Source organism: Sceloporus undulatus, chromosome 7 (assembly GCF_019175285.1).
Source record: "Sceloporus undulatus isolate JIND9_A2432 ecotype Alabama chromosome 7, SceUnd_v1.1, whole genome shotgun sequence".
Lineage (NCBI taxonomy): Eukaryota > Metazoa > Chordata > Lepidosauria > Squamata > Phrynosomatidae > Sceloporus > Sceloporus undulatus.
The window spans coordinates 23,995,049-24,020,270 of record NC_056528.1 but is presented as its reverse complement, the minus strand read 5'-3'; the positions used below and the strand labels follow the sequence as shown (position 1 = coordinate 24,020,270).

The 25,222-nt window shown below is 47.2% G+C and overlaps 1 protein-coding gene across 8 annotated transcripts in view; it reads left to right on the top strand.

Annotated features, from left to right (window-relative positions):
- Positions 1 to 9,333: 9,333 nt before the first annotated feature.
- KCNN1 (potassium calcium-activated channel subfamily N member 1) overlaps positions 9,334 to 25,222 on the top strand; it is a 34,425-nt gene continuing 18,536 nt past the window's right edge. For 7 of the 8 annotated variants that reach the window (XR_006105078.1, XM_042479901.1, XM_042479900.1 and 4 more), the window contains exon 1: positions 22,479 to 22,954. Coding sequence is in view for 6 of the 8 variants with exons in the window: in XM_042479901.1 (XP_042335835.1) it covers positions 22,493 to 22,954 (462 nt within the window). In the remaining 2 variants the exon portion in view is untranslated. Of the gene's footprint in view, positions 9,665 to 18,941; positions 19,074 to 22,478; positions 22,955 to 25,222 lie in introns of those variants that run through there. The other variant, XM_042479903.1, reaches the window with a different exon arrangement.

Here is a 25,222-nt window from a genome sequence, read left to right as displayed (position 1 = left end):
TGACAGCTCTTCAAATATTTAAACATGGATATCATGTCACTCTTATCCTTTTCCCCAGTCTAAAATTATATACCTGGCTCCCTAAACTGGTCCTCTTAGGGCTTAGTTGTTTCCAGATCTTTAATTATTTGGGTTGCCCTCCTTGAATTGTGGTGACCAGAACTGGATGCACTATTCCAGGTGAGGTCTTGTCAAAGCAGAAGAGTGTGTCACTATCCCTTCCCTCCTAGACATTACACTCCTGTTGATATCTATGGTGGCTGCTGTGGTGATAAATGTATTTTTTCATGGTTTGAGAAACAGTGCTTCCTTCTCCCAGGGTCTCTGTGACCTTGGCCCTATCGCACCCGATTATTTTGTCCTCTGTTCTCCTCTCCTGCCTCTTCTCTGCCTCCCCATCCTCCAATTCTCTCCGGTATTGATTCTTCCTTTGTCTGAATGCAGCGTCTCCCCTTGTGTTATCTCTCCTTTCCTGTAAAGATGCCAGGGCTTGCTCTGGGGAGATAGCACCAGTTTTTCATGCTCTCATGCTCTCCATTTTGCAAGGGTTGAGATAAGGGGGAAAGCGTCTGATGAGGAGGGAGCTATATGTTCCAAGGTCATGCTGTTATAGGTTTTTTATTACAGAAAAGGTCGCTGTGACAGAGCCAGAAGGCCCTCCGAAGAGTCCAGTTTGCCCATTTGGGCCAAGCTCAGGTGCCAAAGCCTTATTATCCCTTTCCTGAATTAGGTTCAGCACCATGGAGAGAAACCCCAGAGTAGATCCACTGCCACCCAACTCTCAGAGCTGCCCTCTGGAACATCCATGTTCAGAAGCAATCTCACATCATGTTTCTAATCATAGTTGCTTAGATGTTTGAAGGAGAAAGCCCTAAAGTGGTGGCTCTCAAGCTTTGGGTCTCCAGATGTTTTGGATTTGGTCTCCCAGGATCCCTCACAGGATATTTTCCTGTGGATTTTCTGCAAAGGGTTGGAGTAATAACTTCCATCACTACAATTATTAAAAGATAGTACAGCTCACTTGGAAGAGCGTTCCTGTTTTGAGGGCTGTTTTAAATGGAAGTTGGGCAGCCTGCCTCACGGTTGCACTTCTGCTGCAAATTCTTGCAAGAGGTCAGACCTGATGACCTTTGGGGTGTCTTGCAATTGATCTCACCCAAATTCTGGGAATCCCTCATCACTGGCCAAAGCTTCTGGAAGACAGTCCAAAGCATTTGAAGGAAAAGCAAAATGTGAGCACCCCTGCCTTCCTTGCAGGGAGAAAGGCTGAGATTTGAGCCTCTGGCAGCATCTCTAGGTGGGGCGGAAACCTTAGAGGGCTGCTGCCAGCCAGTGGAGATAATACTGAACTAGATGGACTGGAGGGGGCTTTGACATAGTAGGCTGCTTTCTATAGCCCTGTTTAAACCAATCCCTTTTGTTCCAAACCATGAGGACTAGGATCTGACTTTGTAGGTCTGTCATAGAGGATGGCCCATCTTTGGGGTTTTTTTAAACAGAAGTCGGACAGGCATCTTTCAGGAGTGCTTTAGTTGTATATTGGTGCATGGCAGAGGGTCGAAATAAATGACCCTTGAGTTCTCTTCCAACTCTGTAGATAACCTCTGTTGCATGCAAATGCTTCTTTGCTGCTGCGAATACTAACCTAGCCCTGGTTTCCCCATGCAGAAGGTCCGTGGAAGCAGTTGCAAAATGGCCACCATTGGAAAATTCCTCAACTACATGAGAATCTTGGTGGTCCCCTTTTGTCTGATCAACGTGGAGCAATATGTCAGCCCTGCCAACCTAGTTGGCTATGGGTCTTGAACCAAGTCTGTGCCTATTTCCTCCTCTCTCCTTGGCTGCCTTTCTTCCCTGTGTCTGGCACTGGGCTGCCCTCCTTTCCTGAGCTCTGCTGTATGGATCCCCTTGGGATGCCGCGGGGGACACCCGATTGCGGAGTCTCCGCACGTGCACACTTCTATACATAGCGCAGCTCAGAGCCACTGCTGCTGCCGCCTCTGCTTTTTCTCTCTTCTCTCCCTTCCCCTGGCAACTTGCAGTCAACCGTGATCGGCTCTGCGTGGGCGGGCAGGCAAGGACGGGAAACCCTTTTTTAAAAATTCACACATGCGTGCACACCACACCCCTTGTGCAGCACCACACCTCCTGAGGTGTGCTGCCAGATGCGCTGTGGTGTTTGCAAGCAGTGTGTTGGAATCATCATCAATGATAATGTTGGTAGTTTCTGGAGTGCAGCATGGGATTCACATCTTTGTACGTGGAACTGAGTAGCTTCATAACATCACCCAGGGGCTGCTGTGGCATCACAATACCTGGGTCCCCCTTTGGGCAATGGCAGCCAGGGCTGTGACTGATGCATCACCTCCCGATACGCAATGGGTATGAATGCACATTGGGGCACTCCCAATGCGAATCTAGAAACTGCCAGAGCACAGTAGAAGTTCCCATTGTGCCCCAGAAGTGCCTGTGGCTGATCAGGAGTGCCCAATACACATTGGAAGTGCCCAATGCGTCTCCAAACACTGGCTGGTTCCCAGGTATGCCAATGCACTAGCATGACTTTCTGCAATGTAGTTACTACTGATTCATAAAGTTACAGAATGACGTAGAATCTCAGGCCGTGATAATAACAATCAGTTTCACAGCCACCCAGTTGTTATGGGCTGAAGATTTTAAGCATGAAAGATACAATTCTGTCCAAGAATCTAGGCCTCTAGGACAGGCAATGTGCCCCTTTCCAAGGAGCGCCACTGTTTGTAATGGGGCTGCGGTGACCCTACCGACAACAATCTCACACAGTAATTTTGTTGTTGTGTGGCTTCAAGTCATTTCTGACTTATGGTGACCCTAAAGTGAACCTATCCTGGGGTTTTCTTGGCAAGATTTGTGCATCAGAGGTTTGCCGTTGCCTTCCCCTGAGGCTGAGAGAGAGTGACTTGCCCCAGGCTGCCCAGTGGGTTTCATGGGCAAATGGAAATTCAACCCTGCTCTCCAGAGTTGTAGCCCAATGCTCAAACCACTATGCCACACTGGCTGTGTACAGTAATTATGATTTCTATTATTATTAGTAGTAGTAATAGTAGTTGTAGCAGTATATCAGTTTTCCAGTCTCCCAGATATTATCAACTGGCATTGTAGGCCAGCAGTGATTCAGATTACATCCAAGCAGCTAGTCCTCAGTGAGGTCTTGTCAGATAATGTGGCTCATTCCAAGCACTGTCACATCTTGCGTTGTGCGCTTGTGGTCCTATTATGACAACATCTTTCAGAGACTTCGTCAGCGTCTTTGGAATTTCTCCCACATCCCATCTCTCCCGCCACTGGGACCACCATTTTCTTTTTGCAGCATCTCAGGATCCCTATTTGTAGGTCATCATCATCATCATGATCAGAATGATAACAACAGCAACAACAATAAAAAGAACAACAAAACAAAAAACAACTGGAAATCATTGTCACTGCCGCTGACTGTCATAGTTAAAAATAGGTAATGGTTCAAAAGAAAACCATGGTTAAATATAGAAAGTGGAAAGCATGAAGGACACAATGCTGATCGTAAAATAATAAGAAGAAAAGGGTTAACGAAGGGAACAGATCCTGGCGATGCTGTGCCCACAATAATGTCTTGGATGTCTGTGAGAGAGAGTCACGTGGACCCTTCCTCCCCATCCATCCATCCCATAAATGGAGCTTATTTTGGGAAAGAGGGATTCCCTCCTTCCTTCCTTCTTTGATGGAGGTTGAGGGGGGCGAGGCGAAGGGGAAAGCCTGCAACCTCGCCCATGAATTATTGATTCCTGGCATCTGGCTGCCGACCTTTCAGAGAAGATATATATATATATGGAGGGGAAATTATCTTTGGAAGCAGAGTTGCAAGGAGGGGGGGAAGTGGTCCAGGAGCAGGCGCGTCGCCATGGCAACGGGGCATCTCTGGCGCCCAGGAGGGATGCTCTGCGATGCGTGGGCAAAAGAGGAGGAAGGAGGGGAAGGGAAGGGGGGAATCCGTCTTTGGGAGTCGAGTCACGCAGAAGAGGAGGAAGAAGAAGGGAGGGAGGGAGGGGGGAGGAGGAGGAGGAGGAGGCGAGGGATCCTCCATGCCTGCGGAGGGAGCAGGGGCTTCCCCGGAACCAGGCGGGGGAGGCTGGGCGGGCGATGCCTTCCTGAAAGGCAGCAGCATCAGCAGTCGCCAGGAAGGGAAGCCTCTCTTTCTTTCTCTCTCTCTCTCGAGGCAGACAAAGGGACTTGGCCAGCTCCCCTTGGAGCCCTCCTTCCTCCTGGACCCCTTCCTTCCAGAGAGAAAAGAATTCTTCACCTCTTCCCTCCTTTCTCTACATTTTCTTCCTACTCCATGCCGTCCTCTCTCTCTGTGACCCCCCTCCATCCATCTTTTGTCCTGTCTCTCTCTCTCTCTCTCTCTCTATATATATATATATATATATATACATACACACACACACATCTATCCATCCACCCATCTATCCATCCTTTGTTCTGTTTCTCTCTCTCTAATATTTATATCCATCCATCCATCCTTTGTCCTGTTTCTCAGAGAGAAATCCACCCATCTGTCCATCCTGTTTCTCTCTCTCTCTCTCTCTCTATATATATATATATATATATATCCATTTATCCTTTGTTCTGTTTCTATCTCTCTAATATATATGTACATCCATCTATCTGCCCGTCTCTGTCTGTCTGTCTGTCTGTCTACCTACCTACCTACCTTTCTTCCTTTCCTTTCCTCTCTTCTTTTCAGATGAGAGAGATGTATTTGCCTCCTCCGCCTCCTCCGCCCCACCCTCTCCATCTCTTTCTTCTCTACAACCTCATCTCCTGCTTCAGTCTATCTGTCCAACGAAATAGCTTTCTTTCCTTTCATGTCCTGTCTTTCTCTTCCCTTACTTTTCTTTTTTCTCTCCTTCCTTTGAAGAGAAAGATCATATGTATTCCCAGCACTCTATTCCTCCTTGGATTTTTTTTCATTCTCCATGTCACTCCTCCTCTCATATCTCTCTCTCTCATCTCCTCTATCTATCTGTCTGTCTAGTACAATGCTCTCTCTACATTCATTGGGGTTCAGGGTGAAGGACTGGAAAATGTGGGAAAACCGCATATAAAAAAAATTATTCTTTTTACCTGAGGCAACACCTCTCTAGGAATCTCCAGATCCTCCAGCGCAACTTTATGGCCAGAAATTGATCACAGAATCATGCTGGAGGACCTACAAGTGCCTAGAGAGTGTTTGCTCTAGGAACTTCTAGGTTCACCAGCACAACTCTATGGTCAGTATCTGACAGAGTTGCTCTGGAGGACCCAGAGATTCCTACAGAGACACTATTATTCAAATCCATAAATAATCAAATCCACAAAAGTCAAAGCTGCAAATGTGAAGGGCCAGCTGTGCCATCCTGCCCCATTCCTTCACTCCCTCTCTCTCTCTCTCTTTCCTTCCTTCCTTCCTATCTTCCTTCCTTCCTTCTTCTTTTCAAGACCCAGAGCTATCTTACCACCGCTTTCCCTCTCTTTCTGGATTTCCTTCCTCTTCCATGGGATCTTCACCCAGATTTTTCTGTAGCCTTTGACCCCTCCAGCCTCCCTGGCCTCTTTTTTTCCTCCCCCTCAAAAAGGGACTCATGATTTGAAAACTTTCAGAAGCCCCTAAATAGGCTGCAGCCTGACCCCCTCCCAAGATCAAAAGCCCCCTTTCCTCAAAAGAGGAATGGACGGATGTTTGGTTATTCCTCTCCCTTTTTGTAGGGAGGAAATTTTGAGCAGCCCATGAAACCCCAGGAGGCTCCCAAGGAAGAATGCTGCCCCCCAGGCCCCCTGCAGTTGCCCACCCCAAAGAGAGAGGGCTGTGCCACCCCCTCTGCCCCTCTTTCTCTGGACTTTGCCTCTCCAGGCTCCTCTCCAAAAGACTTGGCGGATCTCAAGTTGGCTTCTTGAATGTTCTTTGGCAAGGTTTTGATCAAGCCCGCCAAGTGGGCAGCAAACGTCGTCTGGGGTTTGTCTTTTACACATTGCATGCTCTCCTTGATGCCGTGCCCAGCCATTCCAGGAAAACCCATCCACTTTCAGATTTAATTTGCATCCACATTTTGGCCAGTCTGGCTCAGTGCTACCAACTCTGACTGGCAGCTGTGACTTTCCAAGGTTTCAGGCAAGATTCCCCTTGGCCCCTTTGCCTTATCTAGAAACTGCTACTATTTCCCAAAAGCCTTCCATTCAACAAAGACGCTTTGTTGTATACTGAGTTGGACCCTTGGCCTTCCAGCCCAACTCTGGCAGTAGCCACCACTCTCTCCAGTTCCAGGTTCTTTCCCAGCTCTTTTCCCTAGCTCTTCTCTCCTGGGGTCCAGTCTCCCATCCAAGGACTAACCAGGCCCTGCTCAGCTTCTGGAATCAGATAAGATTGGGAAAATGTGAACCTAGGAAACTGCCATAGAACCTAGTCTTGCCATCTCGAAGTGGCAACAGCCATGGAACTCTCCAGAGCTTCAGGAGGGGATTAACCTGGTTTTCCCTCCCGAAGGTCTCCCATCCCCAGATTCTCCAGGCCTGGCTCTGCTTAGCTTCTGAAATCAGGACATAAGAACATTCAAACCTGCCCTTAGTTTAGTCAGGTGTGTCTAGTTCAGTATGGCCAACTCTGACTGGCAGCCCCTTCTCTCTGTTCCAGGCAGGGTTTCTTTCCCAGCCTGAAAATGCCCCATTGCAGACTGAGCCTAACAACTTCTGCAGAGGAATGTAGAAAGCTGGTCTCATCCCAGCCGGCCCTTAGAAGTCCATCTAGCTCAGCATAACCAGCTCTGACCGGCAGCCATTGCTCTCAAGGGTCAGATTCCTCCCCATCCCTCTCTGGAGATTCCTGGCATCCCCTGTTTTAGGGGAAGTTGCTATCTCCAACATTCACTGCTGGTGGGTTCCCATTCAAGGGATAGGAATGTGGAGAGCTGCCTCAGACTGAGGTGGACCCCTTGCTTGATGCAGACCAGTTTTCCCAGTTGTGACCAGCACCTGCACATCTCCAGGGCTTCGGGAAGGAGTTATGTCCTTGCAAAGCACCCTGGTCATCTTTCTTGGGATGGGTGGGTCTCCCATCCATGGACTAGCCAAGCTCAGCCCCATTTAGCAGTCCAAAACTGCACTGTGTTTGGGGAAAAATAGTGGTGTTAAGAATCACTTCAGATGACCATGGATTTGGGAGCGGTCCTTGCATAGAAGGCAGTGGATTTTTCTTTCTCCTTCCTTCCTTCCTTTCTTCTCACCTCCCCTTCCCCTCCTCAACCCCCCACTTTGGCAGCTGCTCTGGTCACGCTCCAGGTATTTCCAATAGCTTGTATCAAAGACAGAGAAGCCATAATGGAAGGACAAAACCCGCATCCATCTCAAAAGCATGGCGGAGGGGGAAAGCCGCAGTTTGTCCAGAGCTTGGGAGATTTTGGGGTTGTGTAACAACAAACCCCCTGGAATCCCTCTAACCTCAGGCTTTGGGAAGGGGAACATCTGGGAGATGCACTACTGAAAATAAGGAGCAATTTCCCATAGGCCGAAAGGTCACAAAAGCTCTCCAAGGGGTGCTTCACAGGGCGGGTTAGGAGGCATTTGTGTTTGTGTGTGTGTCTATTTGTGGAGGGGCGTTTGTTCCGATTTGCAAGGAGAACATGTCCCAGACTTCAAAGGATGGGGCTGTCAACGCACGGAAAAGGGCCCTTGTGAGAAAATAACTCGCCGCCACCACTTCCCTCCATTCTCTGGGTGGAGAAAATGGTTGGCATGGCACCTTTTGACACAAACACACATCGGGCACGCTTGGGATGCAAAACCGAGCCAAGACCTGGCAACAATTGGAGGAAAGGAAGGGAGGGAGAGAAAGTGCCATGTATATGGATGGCGCTATCTAAATAAACAAGAATAATAATTATTATGTGGGAAAGGTCAACTGGGGAGAGGTGCATGCCCTCTGACATTGCCCAGCTTATTTTCTTAAGGGTCAAGTGAAAAGTTGTGTTGGGCATTCAGCCCCTCCAGATCAGGACTATCACCCCTTTTGTGCTGCCACAGAAAATGGGTCCTGGTTCATGCTGTTAAGCAGGATACCTTAACCTTAACCACAGTTGTATGGAGAATGCCATTCAAATCCCCACCGCCACCATCTCTAACTCATGAGGAAAGTATATATTCACATACCTTTCAAGGCAGCAGTGGTACCCTGAGATTCCTCCTTCTTGCCCTCACAGTTGTCAAATCTCCAGGCCTGGTCTTGACTCTCCGGTTTTGGTGGTTCATTTCCAGGCAGGGGACAAAGGTGCAAATCCTCCAGCTTTGGTGTGCACATCTGTGGTCAAAAGGGAAGGGCTGCATAGGAATCTCCAGCTCACCTGGAACAGCAGTAGTGTATTACAAATTTGCAAGGCTCAATTAGTTTGTTGCAGCAATTTGCAAAGACTCTCTGGTATTGGGTCTTTGCATTTATTCAGCTTCATCCTTCCCTCTCATTTCTTGTGGCTCCAAGGCTCACCCTCCACTCTCTAGACTGCCTTGGAGGGTTGCAAACTCTCCTTCTTTGGAAGTCTTTAAAACAGAGGTTGGATAGGCCTCTTTAAAGAATGCTTTAATTGAGCATCCCTGCATGGCAGAAGTGGTTTGGACTAGCTGACCCTGAGATCCCTTGGAGCTCTAGGATTCTGTGACTGTAACCTTAACTTTAAAAAGAAAAAGCAATACAGGAAAACAAAGGGACTGATAAAAAATATTAGTGTAAAGGGAATACTGCAAGCCACAAATATTGCAAGCCACAAGGGTGTGAGTTCAATCCTAGGCAGGGCTCCAGGGTCCACTCAGCCTTCCATCTTTTAGTGGGTCAGTAGAATGAGTACCCAGCTTGTAAACTGCTTAGGGAATGCTTAAGTGCACTGATAAGTGTTATAGAAATGTACTTGCTTGCTATTGCTAATACACACATTAGTACAAAGGGACAAATGTGAAAACAATTTATTTTTACGTACATTGATAACCCTGTAGTCATCATCCCCATCATTGGAAAACCTGCCACCTGCACCCCTTCCTTCTTCATTTTAAGGCTGGTGCCCAAATGCCAATTGTTGCCCTTCCTAAAATAAAAATAATCATCCATGTGCAGACTATCTCTCTTGGAAAAAGGTTATCAAAAAGGAAAACAAAGGGGTGGGGGAACAAATAAGAAGGCAAGCAGAAGGGGGGGGGGAAGCCCTGCCTGATCTCCCTACTTCCTACGCACCAGGAACGCCCCTCTCCCTCCCTGGGTAGATTCCCTGCCTCTTCCATCTCAGCCAGGGAAACCCCTCTGCCAGGGAACTCACCACCATCGTGAGAGCGAGAGAAAGGGAGGGAGGGAGAGAAAGAAAGAAAGACGTGCACACATTTACAGAGGGTTTGCTTTTGTCCTTCACTTGCAGGGAGCGCCAAAGGAAAGGCAGCCGGGCGGTGGCATGGCCAGCCAGCAAAGCCTGCCCTGGACTAGATTGTCTGGGCATTTCTAGACCTTTGGCCAGGGCACAGACATCTGGAAGAGAAGAACCAGACCAAGGGAGTCCTCGTCCGCCTTTCTTGTTTTCCAATTCCAAAAAGAAGCAAGGAAAAAAAGAGAGAGTGATGGGATCAGCACTCCTTTTGGCCACACGTAAGTTGTCATCTCTCCTTGAACTCGGGGTGAGGGCTGGGTTGACCCCTGATTTGACTTTTTGAGGAGCACCCAGTTTCTGGTTGGAGGTCATGGGGAGATCTCTGACATGGGGGTGGGCAGCTGCAAAGGCTCCAGGGCCCACCTTTCAGAATATAGCCCACCCTGAGTGGAAATAGGAACCTGGAAGGAGCTTGATGTCCACCTCTGGTTTTGAAAAATTGTGGGAGGTTTTGTGGGTTGCGTGAAAAGAGTGACTATGGGGAGGTTGGCTGCAACCTATTTGCAAGACGAATTGCTGGTCTTTTTCAAGAAGAATCTGGCCTCCTGTTTCAGCCAGAAAAAGACAATTTTGGGCTTTCTGGAAGGGTTGCCCTCAATGGGCCACATCTTGCCCATTCTCTTATATTGACTCAGGCTCCGCTTGATCCATTTAGCTCAGTGGTGCATTTATACCAGCAGATGCTGGTTTTTCCAAGGTTTCTGACAAGGGACTTAGACCCTTCCTGCAGGTGCTGACAAGTGGACCTGAGAGCTCTGTCATGCAAAATAATAATAATAGTAATAACAATTTTAAAAAATGATTCATTTGCCTGATCCCGTCTTTCTCCCTGAGCTGATTTGCAAGGTGTTTTGCAACATGACTAGCACAGGTAATGCAATGAAAGTGTGATTAATTATACTGGTTAAACTGCAGATGAGGTAAAATGTCAATTATGATATAATTGATATTGGTTGATCTATGATATAGTTATGATGAAAACACATGGTCTGCTGAAGAGCTATGGTACTTCCCTTTGTCCTCCAGCAAGATTCTAGTCCTCATTGTTCTGAACACAAAAGGTGGCTTAAATCAGAGACTGCCTTAGCCTGAGTGAGAACACTGACCTGTATAGCTGGGAATTGTGTTAAAATGAGAACACTGCCTTCCTTCAAATTAGAATTCTGACACCTCCCGTGAAATGTCCCTCCGTCCCCCAAATTTCTAGCATCACAATGCTTAAGACTAAATTGGAGAAATCCAATTTAGGCATCCAAAGAAAAGGAGCAAGGAATCAAGCAAGGGAACAAGAACACGGCAAATAGAAGAGGTCAAGCTGTAGTTGGTTTCTGCTCTCCCATTCACTGTGATGCTAGAAATATGCAGACTGAAGGGGACTCTCACAATTTTTATTTAGTGGGTCAACCTTTGTCTTCTCCCTGTCTAGCTACATCCCTTCATTTGAATGTTGGACCGGGGGAGACTTCGGTGGATGCTGTAGATGCCCAAAAGACAAATAAATGGGTCCAAGATCAAATTAATCCTGAACTCTCCCTAGAAGCCAAGAGGACAAAACTGAGGCTTTTATACTTTGGCCGTATCATGAGAGAGCATGGCGCATTAGGAAAGACAATAATGCTGGAAAAGTGGGAGGCAGGAGGAAGAGAGGAAGACTGCATTACAGATGGGTTGTTTCAGTCAAGGAAGCCATGGTTTCCCTGAGTCTTGCAAGACCTGAGCAGGGTTTATGGTTACAGGATGACTCTTACCTTGTTCCTTCTTCACTGCCCTTCCAAATTAGAGTCTTCTGATTCTTTAATAATCACCATTTTGATCTGTATCTGAACCAAGGTGTACAACTCTTCCAACTTTCTCCATGTCTTCGTTGCCCACTTTAAAGTTGCATGCATCAGCCATGGTCATTATTTTAATCTTCAAGATATTCAGCTGTTACTCTGCTTTTGCACATTCTTCCTAAGCTTTCCTCTGTGAACATATTCAGGGGTGGTCAAGTTGGCCATATAGCAAAGTACGATAATATCCGCATCTACAATACCTTTATTCCAAGTCTTTGCTGTTTTCTGAAAGTAATAGAGTATCATCCGAATATCTTAAATTTGGGCTGGCTGATACAGGGGGCAATATCTAAAGACCCTTAAGATGCCAGATCCCAGTTTATCTTGAAAGCTAAGCAAGGTCAACCCTGGTTAGAACTTAGATGGGAGATCACCAAGGAATTTCCGGTGCTGATGGCTCTATTTTGGAGGAAAGACCTGGCCAAACCACCTCTGAGGTTTCCTTGCCCCAGAAAACACTGTGAAATTCGTGGTGTTGTAATAAGTTGACAGGAGACCCGAAGGTGCATAGACACAGAAGACAAATATAGACCACTGATGGAGACCATGCGCTGTAGGCTCTATTTCAGAGGAAGGAGCTGGCAAAGCCACCTCTGAGGATGCCTTGCCTAAGAAGACCCTCTGAAATTCATGAGGTTGTAATAAGTTGACAGGAGGCTTGAAGTTGCATACACACATGCCAAGACACAAAAACAGATGATGAAGCCGAAGTAGAATGGAAAGGGATGCTGGGCCTGAACACCAGAACTGCACCACTCTGGCTCTCAGCTTGCCTCTAGCTCAGTTGCAATGGGAAATTGAAACTGGGGCTAGAACTGGCCACCCAGCCTAGCTTGAATAAGCCCCTGGAGAATTATACATACACACACGTGCACCCTGCAAAGCTGGCATGGGACCCGGCTGGGCGTTTGCCTTCTCCTCAGCTCCCAAGAGGAGAGCCCGTGGAGGCGGCCTCTGCTCCGAACCACCTGCCAGCCATTCATCCCCAAAACAAAGGGCCCTGCTATTAATAACCATCCTTCCCTCTCCAGGGGTGTCATTAATCCCGCCTGAATGCCTTCCTCTGGGAAACACGAATGTGGTGCCCAAAATATACCCGGTGTTCCCTAGCCTTATCAAGCCTGTTTTGGAAAACAAATAATGGAAAAAGCAAGGGGGAAATGCAATGTGTTTAAACTGATCTGGTTCCTCTGAAAGGAAAGAACTGGTGCCATTAGGATAGGTCTGACCCAAACAGAAAAACAAAGCAACAACCCAGATTTAGAAACATCGGAGCTGGTTGCTGATTCCAGGAGTTATCATCCCCCCCAAAGTACTTTTTCCAAGCTTTGGACATTACTGTTTCTCTCTCTCTTCCTCCCACATTCCTCCTTTGTCCTCAGCTTTGTTTAGCTTCATACCTTCCAACTGTCCCAATTTGGCAAGGAGAGTCCCAGTTAATCCTCCACCTTCCTGCTTTTTCATCTGCTTTAGAAATGTCCCGGTTTCTCTCTCCTCTTCCCACCTTCCCCCTTTGTCCTCAACTTACTCCAATTGCTGCAAACTGTGTTCAAAGTGCAAAGGCCATTTTGCACTCAACTCAGCAATGTGGAGAGGAGAGAATGGGGTGAAACCATGCCCTTCCCGGGAGGTGCCAAAATGGATCCCTCCCAAAACTGGAGCATTGTCTCCTGCCTGTGAAAACTTAAGGCTCAGGAAGGTCCATGAGATCTGGCAACCTGAATCCTTCCAAAACTGAAAGAAGATGGAGCCATAAATTAATAAATAAACCCTCGAAAAGATACCATTTCTGAGGCTCCACTCTTGTGTTTCAACCTCTCTCTCTCTCTCTTTGTAAATGCCATCTTACTTCCCCGGTTTGGTGGGTGTGATGTTTCCACATCCTTTTGGTGCAGCCACCAAAGAGAGAGGGGATCAGGTCCCCAGTTTTGGTGCAGCAAAGCCAGAGTGGGAAAGGAGGAAGGTGAGACCTCAATGCAATTTGTTTTATTCTTTATTTCTTGCAGCCAAACTCCCTGCGAGCTACACATTTTGGCAGCCTTGCTTTGATTCAGTGGGGGGCGCAGGGACTGCAGTGTGAATGAGGGAAGGAACAAGAGAAAGAGGAGGTGTTGGCACAGGTATGCGCTCCTCTCTTCCTTGACTAAAGAGGAGAAATGTATGCCAAAATGTCAGCTTTTTGCAGATGGGTGAATGGCACCGAGGTCTTGTTTGCTCCTCTGGGGATTGTAGCAAACTCTATGTCTGTGTGCGTGATGCAGAGAGGGTGCAGCATTGCAACCAAGGTGTGGAGGGAACTGGGTGCTTTGCCCGCCTGAGTAATCTCTGTAAGTCTTTCTATGGCAGTGGTATGGCAGCTTCCATTTCAAGATTTGAGTGTGATTATTGGTTTTTGTTTTTCCAAGTTGTGGGAAAGATGAATCTTTCAATCTGAACTTTCACAGTATCTATAGAATCTTAGGGGCAGAAGGGACCCCAAGGACCATCTATACAAGCCCTTGCCCTTCAGGAAGCCACAATTAAAGCAATTAAAAGAGATGCTCATCCAAACCTCTGTTTAAAGGCCTCCAAAGAAGGCCTTCGAGGCAGTCCAGTCCACTGTTAAACAGGGCTTATCGTCAAGAAGTTCTTCCTAATGTTTAGGTGGGAATCTCTTTTCTTGTTATTTGAACTCATTTGTTCCTGTTCTAGTCTATGGAGCAAGCTTGCTCCATCATCTCCATGACATCCTTTAAGAGAGTTAAAAATGGCAGTATCATATCTCCCCTCTCCAGCTTCTTTTCTCCAAGATAACCATACCTAGCTCCTTAAAGTCATTCCTTTTAAGGCCTTTGATCACCTCCTCATCTACCTGGGAAGATGGGATATGGACCATTCAATGTAGCTGACTTGCATCTAGCCATTAGGTGGATACAGAGCAGAGTGGAGGGTGAGCCCTGGTATCACAACAACTAAGAGGGAAGGGACAAGCTAACTAAGTCAATACATAAACTACCTGGAGAGTCTTTGGAAGTTATAGCAACAAATCAGTTAATCCTTGCACACTTTAGGCAGCTCTCCCAGCTGAGGTGGAGGTTTGCATCAAGATATTCCTCTGGCCTGGAGCTGAGTCCAGGAAAACTGGATAATTTGCACCCCTGTCTCTTGCCATGATGGTGATGAGGATGATGATGATGATGAAAAAATGGCTGTGCCCTGAGATCTGGAAAGCCTAAGTAGCATCCAGGACTTGTCAGATTGTCTTGTGCCCCGCAATCTCTCTCTTTTTTTTTTCTGTTTCTTTCTTACCTTCTGTGGGGTTTCTCTCTTTCATGATACTGGGGGCGAGTGCGGAAGGCACAGACACACACACAACACAATCTGTGTGGAATTAATTCTCTCTTAGTCAGCCAAACCCGAGTGAGAGCCTTTTGAGTCGAGTTCCTATTTAAAGCATGATCTGACCTTTTCTGAGCTGACCCCGGAGGGGGCTGGTGGTTGCCTTCAGAGTGTGGCCGGCTGGAGACACTTCAACCTTTGGTGCCCTTCTCTCTCTGTCTGAGTGCATTAGAGAGAACGGAGAAAGATTTTCCAAAACCAGCTTCTGCTCTAGTTGGATTTTGGGAGTCAGGGGTTGAGTACCATACCCTCCAACTGCCCCAATTTGGCTGAGATGCTCCCGATTAATCCTCTACGGTCCCATTTTTTCAGCTGCTGCTAAAACGTCCTGGTTTCTCTCTTTTCCTCCCTCTTTGTTCTCAACTTACTTCAGTTGCTGCAAACTTTGAAATTGTTTGGATTCAAATAAGCTGGCAGTGGGGGAAAAGAGGACTTTCCCAGTCAGATCAGGCAAAAGCAAACTGCTGCAGCTTCTTCTGGCTTATCTGTTCTTCCACATTCATAACTTTTTGACATCCTCACATAACAATGGTATATATATATGTCAGTCCCTGGCTTTCCACTCCACCAAATGCATCTGAGGAAATAGACTGAAGTATTTGAAAGCTCCTGCTAGCAACTTCTTTTTTGCATTGAGTCTCAAAGGTGCCACAAGATCTCTCTACCTATCTTTGAATGTGTGCCATCTTGTTGCTGGTGTTGCTTGGCCACACATGTTTTGGTTTCTCTTTGTGAGGTGTTAAAGGAATGGGGTAGTTCAGATTTCATTTTGAAGAGGGATGTAGAAGCCGCTTATGAAACCTGCTTGGAAAAATCAAAGGGAGAGTGCTATACAGTGGCTACTACAGCCTCATACTATTTTGTCCAGTTTGTTGTATCTCGTAGACTGGCCTACCTTGCAAGGTTGCACCAAAGTTTCTCTATGGAAGGGCAAAATGAAGGCAAACCTATAACTGGGTTTCCTTGGCAAGCTTTATTCAGAGTGGGGTTGCCCTTGCTTTCCTCTGAGGCTGAGAGAGTGTGGCTTGCTTGACCAAGTGGGTTTCCATGGTCGAGTCAAGATTCAAACAGTGGTCTCCAGAGTCCAATGTTGTTCAAACGGCTAGTTGCCCCTGGGATGTGGGGTGGCACATAAATCCTCCCCCTAGAAGGATCTGTTTTATTGGCATTCTGGGTCAAGCAAGAGATTTAAAGCCCTTCCTTTTGTGTTGACATCAATATAACCTATTAGGGAGACAAGTGCTCAAGGACTGCCTGGTGAAATATTTACTCTGACTTTGCCACCGCATAGAAAGGGAGGAAAAACTGAATTTGGGGATGAACTTGGAGGTGTAGCTGTGGAGGAGAGGAAGAGGACTTTATGCCTCCATTCTGCCCCCGAAAAGTGAAATTTCCTTCCCTTTCCCTAGCCCTGTAGGAAATGCTCCAACCACTACACCATGTTGGCTATATTCTGCAGTCTGGGAGAAGAATCCAGAGAGGTTTTTGGGGTTCCCTTTACGTTAAGGTTTGTTGCATGTAAAAAAAAACCAACCCTATGTATCTGAGATTTGCTCCCTTCTGTTCTTGCTATGAGATCCTTTGCCTCGGTTGCAAATTATACGGGTTGATTTATTCGTAAGGGAGCACATTTCTCAATTTTGTGCAAGGCCTGTGCAGAGTCAAAGAATGATTTTTCCCTCGGCCAGTGATGCGATGCCGGTTTCAATTATTTGAATGCCAAATAAAAGGCAGCAGTCTTTAAGGACCCCCCAAACCTTGTTGTTTCTTTTAGATAATCCTGCCTAGTGGGAATATAAATAGAGTAAATGGCAATCCATTGCATTGCCTACAAGGTTGTCCCTTGCGTCTGGACCCCGAAAGCTTGTGGATTCTGTTCAAAGAACAATTGGGTTCCTTTATGCAAGGGAAGGAGGACGATAAGCATCGTCTCAGCCTGCTCAACCCGTTTTATCCTCCCCAGAGATGAGCAGATTAATCAGGCTAATAAGAAAGTAATTTATCCAGTGTTACAGCAGAAGGAAGAGGGACAAACAGCCCCATGAAATATTCAAGCTTCTGCCCTCGTGAAAATAAATTAAGGAAAAGTAATTAACCATCATCATAACAGCAAAAAAAGAGAAGCAAAAGTGAGGCAGAGGGGAGAGACGCACAAAGGGAGGTGGGATTTTGGGGTACAGGCATCTTAGCTCAGGATTAACTGAACTGGAATAGTCACCACCCCAAAATGCAGATGATTGCCTCTGTTTAAAGCATGAATGGAAAAAAAGAGTGTGTCGAAGGTGATGGATGGAGAGACCAAGGATGGAAGCCGGTTCATAAATAGCATGGAAATGCCAGCGTGTTGCAGTGGTTGGGAAAGTTGAACTTGGACTCTGGGAGATCAGGGTTCGAATCCCCACTCAGCCATGGGAGACCTTCAGCAAGGCACCTTCTCTCAGTAGACCCACTGAATCAATGGGGTTTAGTTGTGTGTTGATTCACCATTCCACAGTTGATGTAGTGAATCTATTTTAGATACCATATTCCATCTAATTTTGGAAGTTAAACAGGGTAGCCGTGGTTAGTACTTGGATGGGAGACCGCCAAGGAACATCATGTGCCGGAGGCTCTGTTTCACAGGAAGGAACTGGCCAAACCACCTCTGGGGATACCTTGCTTAAGAAAACCATGTAAAAATTCTGAACAGGCAACTTGAAGGCACATATTTATATATATCACATACATTTGACCGACAGAATTAAGACCCAAGGGTATAGTTCTCTAGCTAAACTTTAACAAGTTATTTTTAAAGGGTATTTTTAGATAAGTGCTGACTGGTGTTTTCCTTTCTTCAGTTTATGTCGTTCTCTTACCAATCCCAAGGTGTTCTTTTTCTAGAAACGGTAATGAAAAAGCATAGTGCATTTCCCCCCAAATGCCAAGAAATTATTTCCTATGAAATTCAGGGGGTCACCATAAGGCGACCAGAAGGCACATAAACACAAAAGCATACTTTTGCTTTAATTCCTTTTTTCACAAAAAGGAACTACCTTGAAGGGAAGTGAACTCGTTTTCCTTAAACAGAGGTTGGAGGGTCATCTCTCAGGAAGGCTTCAGTATTCCTGCATTGAGCAGTTGGTTTAGATGACCCTTGGATTTTCCTTCCAACTCAGCCAATGTACGATTCGGATGCTGATTTCTAGCTGTGCATTTCTGCCACTGCCAAATCCTTCCCTGCTGCGGGATATTTTGGCTTTGGCATCGAATGCCCGATTCCCTGGCGATTCCTGTACCTTGTGATAATATTTGGGAGTATGCATTTTGGAGGGCAAACCATGAGATTTCTTATCTCCTCCCCTCCCGCATTTGCACCTTCAGTATCTTCCAAATTTAGCCAATTTGGCTCTTCTCGCCTTTCTCCCAAGGCTTGGCTTTGGCAAAGGGCCTCTGATGTGCTTAATTTAAAACCCTTAATTGTCTCAATTAGGAAGTGCTCCAAGCCAGGGCCTCGGCTCTTGCGCATTTTTGGAGGGCTTGGAAATATTTCGGCCTCCAGAGTTTAGGCAGGAAAAAAACACCATAATTTCAAGGCTTAGACCATCCCAGTTTGGCCAGACGGACTTTGCTTTCAAAGCTTGGAATACTGAGTCTGGCCCTTGTTCGGCAACGAAGGCAAAAATTTTTAAATTTAGACTAAAATTGGCATCTAATGGGTTTTTTTTTCACCTTCCCAATGTACCAGCACAGAGATATCTTGAGAAATTCAGTGTTTTCTGCCTATGAAAGGGGCCTGGGACTTTACAAATGACAGAGGCTGCATCTACACTGCAGCATTGACGCCATTTTGACACCGCTTTAACTGCCATGGCTTCATTCTATAGAATGCAGGGATTTGTAGTTTGCAGTGGCACCAGAACTCTCTGACAGAGAAGGCTTAATGTCTCGCAAAACTACAATTCCCAGAACTCCGTAGCAATTAGAGACGTGGACCGCTTTGAAATGTTTTTGATCTCTGTGCTGCACAAATACAGTGGGCCCTCACGGATGCTCAAGGCCCATTAAATACAACGGTGTTGTAAAATGTTGTCCCCGGATATCAAATGGCAAAATCAAGGTTTTGGTTTTTTGGAATTATATTTAATATTTGCAAGCGATCGATGGCTGAACCTGCGGATGAAGAATCTGTGAATATGGAGGGCTGACTGTAATTGCAAATCAATCAAGCAGTTGATCAATCAATCCATAACACTTTTCATTGATTCAACCTTTTCCTTCCCTTCTTTTTCTTACCTTTAAATAGGTGTCTAGCGAAACCCCATGGCTTCTGGGATAAATCGGGTAGCCCAGCCTCTTTCCTTTCTTCTTCCACTTGCCTGAAGAACCACTGAATAACAAAGGGATTTCCAAACCATGCAGGACTGGAGTCGAGCAGGTAAGCCCCCCCCCCCACATCACCTGGCTTCCCTATGGATAAGCCCACCTTTGCAGTAGGGTTTCATGAAAGAGGTGGCCCAACCGTAAGAGGGACTCAGTTTCAATGGCTTCCATGTCTGCAGAGGCATCACAAAAGGGGTGCAGGGAGTGCAGACCACACCGAGTGACACCCAAAGTGGGGGTGAAACCATTGCTCCCCAAAAACCTGCCTCCGTCCCTTCAAAACAGTAAAGATTTTAATTTTTTTTCTTTTAAAGTTTTCTTTAAAAATACCACATCTTAGTTTTCACTTTAACCACATGAAACTATATGCATGCAAATTCATTTCGGCTGTGCTTATGAGAGCAGAATTCAAAGGTCTACACAGTGAAGCCTTCTGGTATCCACAGGGGTCTGGTTCTGTACCAAAATCTGTGGGCACTCAAATCCCATGAAATACAATGGCAGAGTAAAATGATGTTGTTTGTTGTTGTGTGCCTTCAAGTCATTTCTGCCTTATGACACCCCTAAACCAAACCTATCCTCGTCTTAGCAAACCTTTTAGAGAGGGTTATCTTCTCTGTGTGTGCATTTGGATGACAAGCCATGAGCATCTAGGGTTAGTACTTTGTTGTTGTTGCTTTCAAGTCATTTTCAGACTTACGGCGACCCTAAGGCAGAACCTATAATGGGGTTTTCCTGGAAAGATTTGTTCAGAAGAGGTTTGCTTTTGCCTTCCTCTGAGGCTGAGAGAGTGTGTACGGTACTTAATGCGCAATGCTTAATGCCACCTGTAGGGCCCACGTCCCCAAGTTTTGGTCCACCAACCTCAGGGTTTGAGATGGTGCTAAGCCAGCCTCCCTAATAACTACTGACTGAATTGTGACTCTGTGTGTGTGTGTTTTTAAAAAAGTGTTAACAAAGGCACTGTAGATATTTTGCATCCATTTTTGGAAAGGTGTCCCCTGAAAATTTGGGTGCATTTAAGAGTATTGGCCGTTTCCCGATCTTTCTCGCTAGATTTCCACCTTCCTCCGTTCTGAACAAGGAATGTAATGAAAGAGGGATTTAGACATATTGAGGGTGAGGACAGGGATGTAGCCAAGGGGGGGGGATCTTGGGGTCTGGACCCCCCCTTCCATTAGAAAAATGAATGGTGTGTGCTCCTGCGCCGCTGCACCCAAGCCCCATTATAATGGTGGCACTTAGTCTAGACACCCCCCCCTTCCTAAAATCCTGGCTATGTCCCTGGTGAGGAGTTACTTTTTTTATCTTTGCAATGAGTTTGCATAACAAATTATTTTTAAAGGGCAGATTCTTTCTTTCTTTCTTTCTTTGCTGAATTATTACCCTGGAACTTGAGAACGGTGGCTGCTGCCAGTCAGTGTTGGGCCAGAAGGCCAAGGGTGCCACTCCAGCTATAAGGAAGCTTCTTTGTCGGAAGGGAGACATCCAGGGTGCATCTACACTGTGGAAATAAGGGAGTTTGACCCCGCTTTAATTGCCATGGCTCCATCCTAGAGAATCCTGGTATTTGTAGATGCTTTGGCAGAGGGAACGAAAGACCTTGTAGAACTACAAATCTATAGTGTAGATGCACCATCAGGGAATGCCAGAAGGTCCCAGATAGGTCCTCAGGTGGTGGTGATGATGATGATGATGATGATGATGATGATGATGATATTTATATCATGCCCTTTTCCCAAAACTGGGACCCAGGGCAGCTTACCATATTAAAAAAGCACTACAATGAAAAGCATACAAGAATGGTACATTAAAACAGAACTGAATTATTACAATATTAACACCAACTGGATGTTAAAAGAATTAAAAAAAAACACTTTTAAAAGGCAAAAGGGTTTAAAACACTTTAAAACAACATGGCAAAGGTTCCAGGTGGGGCCCCAGAGGAAGCAGTGTCCCAAAGGAGGGGTCTCAGATAGAGCACATTTTGCCTAAAACCTTGGAAAGTCACGTCTGCCAGTCCGAGTTGGCAACACTGGGGTAGATTGGCCAAGGCTGGGATGCCAATTCAATGGCTGAGCGGGTGAGCTTTCCTAGTGGCATCGAGGAGAGCAAGGAGGGAGTCGGAGCCAAACCCCAGGCGGATGTTGGCTGCCCACGTGGCGGGTTTGATCAAAACAGTGCCACGAAATCTGCCAAGTCTTTTGGAGAGGCGCCCAGGGACCTTCTCCTCCGGTCCAGGAGCGTGGTCCAAATGCAGAGAAAGAGAGAGAGGGATGGTAGCAATGCCAGGACTGTCCAAGTAGTGCAGCCTTGAGTGCTTTTGTTGGGAAGAAGAAGGCGGGAAATATGTTCCTAGTCCTTATGGTTCTGAAGATGGATTTCCTAAATCTGTGCCAAGACCTTGTGGTGGCAGAATAGGGATCTGGCTTTGAAACAGCAAGAAGCCACTGTGTACCAAGACATGTTGGTCCTCCTAAACTGGGCCCAAGCAATGCTGTGTGGGCCTACTAGTGTTTATGGACTGCAGCTCTCATCATCCTTGGCCATGCAGGGACAACATCTGGAGGCCCTCAGGTTGCCCAGCTCTGTTTTAGACTAGGAAGGAAGGTGCCATGAGATGCCTTGGCACTCCTTGACACCTCTGTTTTCCTCCTTTTTCCCAGTCATGTCAGAAACCTTTTGTGCCTCCTGAAGCCCTGGATTTCCACGGGCAAATCCTGTGAATTGGGAACATGAGAACTGTGTTCTCTCTCTCTCTCTCCATCTTTCTTTCCTTGCTTCCTCTCAGGCTTCCAGGAAGGAAGGAAGGAAGGAAGGAAGGAAGGAAGGAAAAAAGAAGGGAGGGAGGGAGGGAGGGTGAGGCAGCAAGCAAGAAAAGAAAGAAAGAAAGAAAGAAAGAAAGAAAGAAAGGCACTAAGGAAGGAAGGAATAAGAAGGGAAGGAAGGAAGGAATGAAAAAGGCAGGAAGGAAGGAAGGAAAAAAGAAAGAGGAAGGAGGGAAGGAAGAGGCAGGCAGGCAAGAAAGAAAGAAAGAAAGAAAGAAAGAGGCAAGAAGGAAGAGGAAGGAAGGAAAAAAGAAGGGAAGGAAGGAAGGGAATAGTAGGCAGGTAGGAAGGAAAAAGAAGGTAGAGAGAAGGAGAATAAAAAGAAGGGAAGGAGGGAAGGAAGAGAGGAAGGGGGAAATAAAGAGAAAAGGAAAGAGAGAGCGAGAAAGAAGGAACGAAAGAGGAAGGCAGGCAGGCAGGTGCGTGTCTGCGTTCCTTTCCGCGTGGCGTCCTGCTGCCTTCCTTCCTCCTGGGGCGCGAGGGGGGTCTGCTGTCTGTGCGGCGTGACGGCGCCGTGGCCCTGGGCGTCCAATGGGGGCCGGGCCTTCCTCCTCCTCCTCCTCCTCCTCCTCCTCCTCCTCCTGCTGCTGCTGCTGGCGGTGTTGGTGCCGCCGCTCTCCCTGCCGCCGGGGCCGTGGCGAGGGGGATGCCGGCGGGGGTGCTGGTGGGGTCCGGTCCCCGAGGCCCCGCTGCTGCTCCTGCCTCCTCCTTCCTCCCCGGACGGCGCTCCCCGGGGCAGCTGGTCTTCCTCTCCCTGCAAGCCCTCTGCGCCGGATCTTGGCAGCAGCACCAGCACCAGCACCAGCAGCATCCTCTCGCTCCTCCCGGGCCTTGGCCTCGGCGGCGCCCGCAGCACCAGCAGCACCCTCCTCCTCCTCTTCTTCCTCCGCAGCATCCTCCTCCTCCTCCTTGGCACCCTCCTCCGCGGAGCCTCCCGGACTGCGGCGCCGACTGGCCCCCCAAGATCAGGGTCCGCTCCAGGCCGGGCTGCCCCTGCTGCCAGCCCCGACCCGCCTTGGTCCGCACCGGCTTCTCCCTCCTCCACCAGCCCTCCTCCTCGGCACAACTGCTCCCACCACTAGGCACCCAGGCCAGCAGCAAGCAGGCGGTGAGGGCCCCCAGACGGGGAGGGGGACAGGGGCTTTGGGGAGGGGGTCTGCCCCACACACCCCACACACCCCTCCCCTCCCCCGCCTTCTTCTTTGGAGGAAGAGCCTATAGATGTATATATATATATATATAGAGAGAGAGAGAGAGAGACAGAGAGAGAGATTGCTAGTAATGCCGGCATTCAGTCATTGATGAAATCTGGTTGCCTTCCATGGGATCATTCTGGGATCCAAGCTGTGCCCCAAAACAGGGCTGCGGAGTGGCTCCCTTCTTCAACTCTTTCATAACTATGAGTTGTAGCTATCTACTCTACCTACCTATCTACTGATCTGTCTATCTCTTTACTACCTACTTCTCTGACTATTCCTCTATCTATCTATCTATCTATCTATCTATCTATCTATCTATCATCCATATACTTATCTCTCCCTCTTTCTACTTGTCTGTCTGCCTATTTATCTTTCTATTTATCTGCTTATCCATCTATCATCCATCTACTCTCTTTCTCTCTCTCTACTTATCTGTCTGTCTATCTGCTTATCTATCTATCCACCTATCTCTCCATAGGTTTCCCTCTTGTGCCTATACAGATATGTGTGTGTTTGTCAGTGGTTGTCTATCTCTGCCGCATGTCAGTATGATCAGTTGCGCGCGCGCACACACACACAGGCTGGCTGTCTGTCCTGATGTGTGTGTGTGTGTGTGTGTGTGCTTTGATAGGAAGTTCCTGCATGGCAGAAGAGGGCCAGGCTGGATGACCCTTGGGGTCTCTGCCAGCTCAGGGATTCTATGAATTTGTGCCTCTGTCTCTGCCGCATGTGTGTGCATATGCACCTGTATTATGTGTGTGGACACAATTCTGTACATGTGTCTCTATCCCCATCACATGTGCGTTCTTGTACTCCCTCTACATGCATCTCTTTGTGTTGGTATACAAGGCTGTAGATTAGTGTGTGTGTGGCTGTCTCTGCCACATGTGTGTGTCTGTGCGCAATGTGTAAGCCTCTCCGTGTGTCTGGACACAGTCATATAGAGCAGTGTTTGCCTCTGTCCCTGCCACATGTGTGTCTCTGTGTCTGTGTACAATGTGTATGTGTCTCTGTGTGTATATAGGAGTGTCACATGTGTGTGTCTGTGCGCAATGTATATGCGTCTCAGTGTCTCTGTACACAGTTATATATGTGTCTCTCTCTTGGTGTGCAAGAGAGATCTGTATCTGCAGATGCATCAGGGAAATGCTTGCTGCCACCTTCTCTGCAGATCTAAACGCCTCTGTTTCGCCAGGTCCTTCGTGCTTTTAAAAAGGGAAATTGGTTATTCTTCTGAAGAGCCATGTTTCCTTATGAGAGCCATGATGCGCCAGGTAGGAGTGGACTGGGTCCCGGTTGCCCTTTTGGGGGAAATTGCAAAAGGAGCTATGGCAGAATAAATCTAATGCACTGAAGGGACCCACTGTCCTCCTCCATCTATGGGCACTACTGGGCCTTTTCCATGCCTTCATCCCCACATTTTCCACAGGTCTTTGGTACCTGGGGATCTCTGGCTGCATGCACACTGGAGACATAACCTAGTTTAGCACCGCTTTTCAGCATCCTGGCTCTGAGCCCCACAACATACTCCAACTCCCAGAATTCCATAGCCTTGAGCCAGGACAGTTAAAGCGGTGCCAAACTGGGTTATGTCTCCAGTGTGCATGCAGCCTTAATGTGCCATTTCCTTTCCTTTCTATCTTTCTGAAAGGGATGGAGAAGGGATTTGTGGTTCATTGGCCCCTTCCTTCACATGTTCTTCCTCCCTCCATTCAGGATTTTTCTTTTTGGAAGAGAGAGCTGCTGTGCATCTGCAGAGGCTGCTTATTGCAACCCACGAAAACCGAGGCGAAAACAAGCGAAACAGTGAAAGATTTTCAAGTGCTTTAGCTTCCTCCCACCCCTCACATGTTTTAGATTTCTTGGCTATTTGAAAACTGCAGTTTGGGGGTCTCATCCGTAATGATACCATGCCAGCAGCCATTGTGTGTGCGTATATGTTTGTGTGCGCACCAATGGCCTGAGAGGCCGCAAAGTTTCATTTGTTAGAAAATGACCCAAAGCTCTCCAGATCCACGTTTGGCAAAGGCCATTCCCTAGACAGAGCTTTGGTTCTCCATGAGGTTTGGAAAGGTTCTTTCTTCCTTTCTGACTGAGATTCCCTTCTTGCTCCTCTTTTGAGATGGGCTCGAGTTGGAGCAGACGGGTCTGTTCAGAATATAAGTGCCTTTCTTTCC